Source organism: Diachasma alloeum, unplaced genomic scaffold (genome assembly GCF_001412515.2).
Source record: "Diachasma alloeum isolate Michigan unplaced genomic scaffold, Dall2.0 Dall_scaffold_00333, whole genome shotgun sequence".
Lineage (NCBI taxonomy): Eukaryota > Metazoa > Arthropoda > Insecta > Hymenoptera > Braconidae > Diachasma > Diachasma alloeum.
Genome location: NW_021680472.1, coordinates 43,894 through 52,898, shown reverse-complemented (window position 1 = coordinate 52,898; position 9,005 = coordinate 43,894). Strand labels below are relative to the sequence as shown.

The 9,005-nt window shown below is 37.8% G+C and overlaps 1 protein-coding gene across 1 annotated transcript; it reads left to right on the top strand.

Moving 5' to 3' along the window:
- Positions 1–1,927: 1,927 nt before the first annotated feature.
- Positions 1,928–8,587, top strand: LOC107040424 (ATP-dependent DNA helicase MPH1). Its single transcript, XM_015260511.1, has 2 exons — positions 1,928–2,436; positions 3,837–8,587. The coding sequence occupies exons 1-2, from the start codon at positions 2,265–2,267 to the stop codon at positions 8,471–8,473; spliced, it is 4,809 nt and encodes a 1,602-aa protein (XP_015115997.1). The 5' UTR covers positions 1,928–2,264; the 3' UTR covers positions 8,474–8,587.
- Positions 8,588–9,005: the final 418 nt, after the last annotated feature.

Genomic DNA, 9,005 nt, shown 5'->3' with positions numbered 1-9,005 from the left:
CCGCCATCCGGCGGCGTTCCCCCTACTGATTTATTTTTCCTTTCAATACGCAAACTGTTATTTTCCTTAATTAATGGAGATTAATGTCATTAAAGCTACTAAAATTCCTTAATAATTCATAGATTTACATCCATAATCGTTTCAGGTATCACTTACCCTTTTTTACACCAAAACAAGTATCACCTAACAGCCACCTAACAGCCACCTAACTTAAGTGGCTGCTTGCATCCCAGGGCAATGAGAATTCAATTGTTGAATAATTTATTCGAAATCGTCATAATCCGCTTCATCTTCGTTTCTCTTTTGCTTTTTGCATTCTTTTTTATTTTTAGGGATGTATGTATTATGTACTATATACATATATACTATATTTTTTTTACAGAACTATTTCAATTTTTGCTTCAGAATGGAAGGAGGGCAATTCTTCGATTTTCACATTCTCTAATGTTGATTGGAAATGATGTAGAATGGTCTGAAACGTAAAAATACGAAGTTTGGCGCCCATGTTTGTATGTGACCACGTCCACCGTCGCCTTCCCGGTGGTCAATTTTTAGAAAATTGAATAATTAAGTGACTAAAGTAATTCCAAAAAATCTGAAATTTATTCAGATTTTAGGTCCTGATGAGGACTAACTCTGTACAAAATTTCGGCCCGATCGAACTAATAGTTTTTGAGAAAAAACAATTCATTTTTAAATCGTTTTCCGCAAATACTTCAAAACTATGTAGTGAACCGATTTTGATTTTTTTTTCAAAATATTCGCTTCAACGCCTTCTAATTCAAATCAATGAAAACATATATACCCGTTCATACAAAGTTTTCGAGCTATGCCCGTTTTTTCATTAAAAAAAACCTTGGAAACACTCTAGCTTGTGCAAAAAACGAGATATCAACTTGAAATTTGGACAGAAAATATTTATACCCGTTCATATGAAGTATTCGAAACATTGGAATTTTGATAGCACCCATGGAGATGACAGTAACCATCTGAAATTTTTACTCTTAGTTGGTTTTGTGAAGCTATAAACTTTTGTCATATTTCAGATCATTCGGAAGCCTGCCATCGATGTATTGACGGCGAAAAAAAAAGCATCACTCTGTGACATGCTCACTGTCACCTGCCTGTTTCACAGAACTGTATTATATTTTTTTATTGTCAAAAAAATTACAATATATATTATATATATTTTTTTTTGACAGAACTATATATTTTTGTATTACAGTACGAAATGAATTTCTTTTTTTTTTACAATTATTATAAGCAAAAGAGTACAGTACATAAAAATATACATAGATATCATATTACATTACTGGATAAGCGGAATAAAGGCTTGAAAAATTACACTGGATTTTTTAACGGTGGATTAACCAGGGATTTCCAATCCGTCCAGATCCTGTCCAAAATTCGTCTGCAACGGGACGTTTGTAGCTCGTAAAGTCACGGGAAATATCAGGAGAACAGGGTCGCCGAGGAGCATCATACCTCCTAAATGTGACCTCTTCTGAACGCTTTTTCTAGGAAATGAGGGGTTTTAGGAAAAAATATCATGATCTTTTCTGTAGAGGGTTCTCGCATCTACAAGAAAGGTTTACTGATGCATCCCAAGCAGCACAGTTCTGGAGGGTATCTGCAAGTATACCAAAAAGGCTGTCTAATGTCTGTCCAAAAAGGTAACTTGTGTCTAGAAGTTACCTAGAAGTTAACTAAAAGTTATCGTATGACTGCAAGATACCTTTTGGACGGACATTAGTCTGCCTTTTTGGTATACTTTCAGATATCTTTCGCAAGGTTTGCTACTTAGGATCCTTGTAGATGTTTTGTTTTTGAAGATATCTGTTAAATCATCCCTAAAATACGAATTCATTGTACCAACTCATTTTGAATTGCTGCTGCAGGTGGCAGCACGTAGCTGCGCACGCAGTCAGCACACAAATGGTTTTGCTGTTATTACTATAAACCGGATAAAAAATTAAGCATTGAAATTTCTACGTATCTCTTTCAAATTCCATTGGTCTCCTATGTTCATTCATTGACGAGAATGGATTGTAAATAAATTCGAATGAATTATCACGATTAGTGGACGAATCAATTGACGAAAAATCCTGATAACCCCAAATCTCACCAGTGGATTGTCATGACATTTTGTCGAATCAAAAGCTCCTGAAGAATGAACATGGAACAGAGATCGTACAAGTAAATTATTACGATCGTCACATTATATTATCTATGAAAATTAATGTAACCCATGACCCCTAAGAGCGATGGACCTCCTCTCCCAGGTGCCTCTTCTGTCTTGTGATGAAGAGACCAAGGGATTCGACCGCGACGCTGGCAATCGCTGGATCTACCCAGAAAATCTTCCAGTTAGAAAATATCAATTCACTATTGTAAAGACTGCATTGTTCAATAATACTTTAGTATGTCTTCCAACGGGTAAGTTTCATTACGTTGTTGAAAATTATGTTTGTTGCATGAATTGTAATGATTTTCCTTGTTCACTATTATGAAAAAAATGAAATTTCATGGACAGTTGGCTACTAATTTACAGGACAGTGATACTGAATGCGCTTGAGGGAGTAAAATCATGAAATTTCAGGTTTCACTGAACATTCAGTAAAATTCCTGAATTTTAAGCAGCCTAAGGCGAGAATTCCTCAATTTGTTTGAATTTCCAATCTAATGTGAATATTCAGTGCCAAATTACATTGAATTTTCAGTGAAATCTGAAATTTAACGGTTTTTCCCCCCTAAATCGCATTTAATGTCACTGTCCTGAAAATTCAAGAATATATTTACCGGAATTTTCTTGTTTTCTGGCCCATCCTATATGGATTTATCAGGTGTCCACATTACTCAATGAAATAATTTTCAAAAATTTGAATTTTGGAGAAAAGCTTTTTTTTGCAAATTTTTTGAGGGTCCATTTTACCCCAGATGTCCATATTGCCTCACCCTCCCCCACATAGAAAAAGGATGTTCCTAGTTTCCTGTTGAAATCACTAAATTTCAGTACTCTAGTACTGGTATCTCGCGGGCCCAGCAAATTAGGGAAATTAGTAAAATGTTCATTTTTTTCAGAATTTTGTTTCCTAAAGATTATCGAAAAAAATTGTAATTCTGACTGATTTGCAATTCAATTTGATTGAGTTCTACTTAATATAAAGCACATTTTTCCTTGTTTTAAGGGAATCTTAGTTCTAGAATCCAGAACTTTGGGATTCTCGAATCAAGAATATTTGGCACACACACCAAGTACATTTTTGTTCTTGAATCGATAACTTTTCTTGCCATTAAATTAATTACACTCAAGTTGATGAAATAACTTTTATTAAAAGTATAACGCCTGACCCATTGACTCTGATGTTGAATTGATGTTCAATTGTTTCTTAGTTTAAAAACCCAAATGTTTCTAATCTAAGAGCCTAATGTTTCTTGATTTAAGGAGAAATAGGTAATAATAAGAAATAAGTTTTATGATACTGAAGAAAATCTTCTTTAACACTTAATTTCACGAATTCTTTTTCTCAAAATGCCGTAACCGAATTGTTATTATCAGTACCATTACTCCTAAAGCCATGAGTTTTCTAAAATCACTAACTTGGCTCTAGAAACTAGGAATTTTTTCTCAATTTTCTCAATCCCTCTTAAACCCCATTTTTTAAATATTTCCAAAATTCATATATTTGATACACATTCTATTCTATTCTATTTGATACATATTCTAATTAGTTGAAAATATCTAGAGTCATTTTTCGTTAGAATATTCCTTCATCATCGCAGGCTCTCTTGAAATTTGCCTGATAATTTTCCCATGAATTTCTGCTCCTATCCAGGTCTTGGAAAGACGTTCATAGCAGCTGTAGTGATGTACAACTACTTCCGATGGTATCCCAAAGGCATAATTGTCTTTCTCGCCCCCACGAAGCCCCTAGTTGCCCAGCAGATCGACGCTTGTCATGACATCATGGGGATCCCGATTAGTGACACAGTCGAGCTCACCGGCGCAACCAATCAAACGAAACGTGCTACAGCCTGGCGCGAGCGTCGCGTTATCTTCGCAACACCTCAGACCTTCCAGAAGGACCTCGAACGCTCCATTGTCCCCACAGACCTCATAAAATGCATTGTCGTCGACGAGGCCCACAAAGCCCTCGGAAAGCATGCCTACTGTGAGTCAATCCGCATGATGCACCAGGCTAATCCCTACTTCAGAATCCTCGCCCTTTCTGCCACCCCTGGAAGCAAACTGGAGGCGGTCCAAGATGTTATCAGGAATCTCCACATCACCCACCTGGAATTGCGAGATGATACATCTCCAGACATCACTCCCTACATCAACGAACGCAAAGTAGATATAATCCTCGTTGACTTGGGTCAAAACCTCTCCGAATTCAAGGAACGGTACATCGAAATAATGGATCGACACGTGAAAATTCTCCTCCAGTACAACGTTCTCAAAACCTCCGCTGCCCACATCTCCAAGGGACGAATCTTCTACATCCTGAATGAATACAAATCTCATCCAAATAAATCTAACCACCATGGAATCATCATGAAGACCCTAAACATTCTCCTCACGATGTACCATGCTTATGAGTTAATTATTCGTCATGGACTACGAGCATTCGTCCATTTCTATCAAAACCATTCTGATAAATTCTGGCTGGATAATGAACCAGAACTCCAAGAATTATTGGAGAACATCAGACAGTATCTTGGTCCATTTCCAGATGCAGGACCGTTCATGGACGGAAGTGTCACCGAAGTCCCCGAAAATCTTGTCTTTGGTCATGGAAAGTTCGAGACTCTTCGAAGTATATTGATCCAGCACTTCAGACGAGCTGAAAATAAGGAAAACAACACGAGGGCAATAGTTTTCACTGAATATAGAGACATTGTCAACGAAGTTTATGTTTTACTTCTTCAGTCTCGTCCTCTGATTCGTCCCCAGGTGTTCGTAGGTCAAGCTGGACTCAAGCAGAGGCAACAAAAGAAGGCTCTCGAGGATTTCAGAAGCAACCAAGTCAACGTTTTAATATCAACATCAGTTGGAGAAGAGGGATTAGATGTTGGAGAAGTAGATCTCATCGTCTGCTTCGACATTTCCCAGCACTCACCAACGAGACTGGTCCAGCGAATGGGCAGGACAGGACGGAAACGTAACGGACACATAATTGTCCTTGTTACAGATGGGAAAGAGCACGAAACCCTGCAGGCGGCTCTATCTAAACGAGACTCAATGAACAATAAAGTTCTGCATTCCAATGGAGTTATATTAGCTCTGCACAATTCCAGTCCTCGAATGATCCCTGAGGATATTCAACCTCAAGTTCACAAAATTCACATGACAGTCCTACCCAAGGGACCACCAGAGAAGAAAGGAAGGAAGAAGAAAAATCATTTGGAAACTGAGAAGAAAACGAAAAGAGGAGGTAAATCTAAAAATCAGAAAAATCCTGAAGGGGCTGGAAAAAGTAGTGGACGGTGTGAATCGCTCATGAGGTTCTTAACAACAGTACCTAATGATAATGATGAGATCGATAATGATATCGTAGCTCCAAAAATCCAGGAGACGAGGATTTCCCAGATTGAAAATAGCCAACCCCTCAGGGCTAATTCCATGAGCCTTGAGGACATTAAGCACGCCGACGTCCAGCTCTTGACTAATGATAATGAGACTATTGAGTTCCTGACGCTGTGTGCCACCAGACAGTCTAAAAAGTATAATAATGAGAATAATAATAATGAGGATGAAGAGAACAGAAATTTGGTGATTCGTTATGCTCCTAAAGTAGATAATTGTGAAGATAATTTTTTTAGTAATTTGAGAATTCCTGATGAAGCAATTTTGGACTGCTTAAAGACTGTTAAAATGTTTGTTGCACCTGTGGAGGATGAACTAACGCAAATGACTCCTGAGGGGATTATTTCGGGGGGAGTAGATAATTACCACAGTCCGCAGGATTTCATGGACTGCGGCAATAATTTCGAGGATCTATTGAACACTAGTGAGTCAGATAATGATGGTGAATGTGATAAGAGAGAATCACCACCTTTGGAAAGTGTTGATTGGAGTCATAATAAAAGTAAAAACAGTAGTCAAGCTGCTCAGAGGAATTTGGAAGTTAATGTTATGATTAAAAGTGATTTTGAGATAGTTCTGGATGATTCTTCCGACGAGGAAATTCAGAGAAGCCCAGAGATTTGCACTAAAAGGTCAAAATCACCTTTTCAAAGTATGAAAACTCATGAGAAAATTCCATCTCCCGAATGCTATGCGGAGAATGCATTTGAAAATATTTTGGATGAAGCCTCGGATGAGGATCCCGATGCAACACAGTTCGATTTCAACTCCATGACGACTGATGTTAAAAACGCTGAGGTAGGAATTGAAGAAAATGGGCATAGTAAGGATTCAGATGATGGAAAAATGGATAAAACCCTTGAGAATACAGAAACGATGGAGATGGAAGTGGATGGGCCAATCATGGAGACAATGCCCTGCAGTCCGTCGTTGGTGGAAACTGCGGATATTCGTATTCCATTTTCCTATAATTCTACGGATAGGAACTCAGAGGTAAATAATGAAAATTCACTGGATGATGAGATAGAAGTTCTCGACATTGAAGAAACTCAAATTGAACATCCGATAGACTTGACACACGATAATAAAATTGCACGTAAATCTGAGGAAAGAAATCAATCATTATCGATAGAAAATAAAATTGAAAAAAAGGAACTCCCCCAGAAGGAAATGAATTCATTTTCAACACCTAGTAAAAATTCCAATAATTCATGCGACAAAGTCAGTAAATCTTGTACAGGAAATGAAATACAAATTAATTCTCATCCTGCGATGAATGCAATTCTTTCGGAACGAGAGGATAAATCTCGATATTGTGTCAATGAACTAAATTTGACGGACTTAGAAGATGACTTTGAACCCTGGGAGGATATGGAAAAGATAGCAACAATGCCACAAGCTTCTGTACTATCGGAAAGCTTCACCCCTCAAGCCAGCACAAGTCACACCAATCTGGCCAATCCAAAATCGTCGTCTATCGCGCACCCCCTCAAGTTATCCAATCAAAAGGTGGAAAAACATGTAAGCCAGCGTCAAGGGCCATCCAATCACAACACGTCTCTGAAGAATCCCATTACTTCTGGTGGTAATCGAGGAAAAGATGTGCACAATGTCTCAACGAAGAAAAGGTTTCCACACAGGACCATTTATAATAAATTATTAAACCGTTTCGAGACTCCTACAAAATCCAGTGGAGTCAATAAATCAACAAATATTTTCACTCCAACTACTTCGTCTGCTCCTTCAGCCGTGTCGAATGGTAAGAAACCCAATAAAATGTTTGAAGATGACTTGGATGACTTTGATTGGGGTAGTGACTTTGAAACTCCACCAGAGGTCATAAATTCCGAGTCAAGATTTTTCGAGGGAAGCACACAGCCGCCGACCAAAATCAGTGAATCTACGGGCTCTTCGGGGGAATTCTCATCGTCTAAATATTTTAATAAAGCTCGCGATAAACCCCAAGATAAGCCTTCGAGTAAACCCTTCCAAAATTCTTCCTTAAACAATGATAAATTAGCCGCAATTCGTGCTACTTTATTCTCAAAGCCTAGTAAAGAGTTTGTAACTCAACAAAATTCAGACTCTGACGACGATTTTTCATCTACCAAAATCAAAAAGAGTGTCTTCAATGGATATCGCAATAATAAATCAGTAAAAACTAGTGATCTGGCCTCCAAAACTGACAACAAAATCCCTCAGAAAATTACAAGTACAAGTGACAGCAGAGCAATTCCTACCTCGAGTGTGAGTAATTTCGCTCTTCCAAAGGCAGTACCACCAAGAATTAATAAAAGAGTTTCAAATCAATCAAGTAATTCATCGAAGAAAAGAAGAAAACCAATGGGAAGCAGAAGAGATCGAGTCAAAAGTGATTTTATTGATGATGAAGCTGAAGAATCTGACGACTACTGCAACGAAGTAACTGATTTCTCTGATGAAGATGATGACGAGGACCTTAGGGATTTTGTTAGCCACACTCAGGTACACGATGATTCAGTGGATATGAAGGCTTACTACCTTCAAAGCACAAGGAGTCCGAAGAAAAGGAATGGATATCATCTGAAAAAACCCAAAACTCCACCCCCAAATCTTCAGATTTTCTCGCAGGCTGTTGAACCTGACACTTATATGTACGACTCTTTCTGTGTGAGCGCTAGTCAAGAGGAGGACGAGGTCTTCGCTGATGATTCAGATGAGGAGATAACCATTCTCGAGGAGATTGATCATAAATCCAGCAAGAAGAGAAAGAGAGGAGATTCGGTCGACTCTAAGGGAAAAAGAAGGAGGATCCACACGGCGGAGGACAACAGTAGTGACGATGAGACTGAGAATTTGAGGGCCGCCATCTTGGAAGAGTCTATGATGTTGAAAAAGCGACGGTGATTTTTTTGCTGCCATTAATTTTTAATGAATCATTACCGTAAATTTATTGTTACAGTGGTAAGAGAAGACACGAGTTTTTTTAGAAGTACATCTCTACTTGTATCAAGGAATTCATGACTTGAAAATTACCAAGCGCACAATATCTCACACTAAGAAAAAAAAACCTTACGACAAGAAATTTTCTACTTGTCCCAAAGATGAGGGCAATTGGTTCATATAAAGAAAACAAGTTCTCAAATCAATTCAAGCAGTTTTTGCATTAAAATATTGTAGTACTTCTCAAAAAACTTTGATTTTCTCAGTGTATACTTGAAATATGGTGACCGGTATCATCGATATGTCAATTATAAATGTTAAAGAATTATCTTAGAAATGAAGTGGTAAAGAGCAACACATCATAACGAGTATTAATCACACTTAATTAAATCTTCAATTATTTCAATGATGAGTAAATCTAGGGAAACGTGCCAGGAGAGATTTTTTATTTTGCAATTACAAAAGACTTTTCATGATATTCATTTCGTAAACTTTT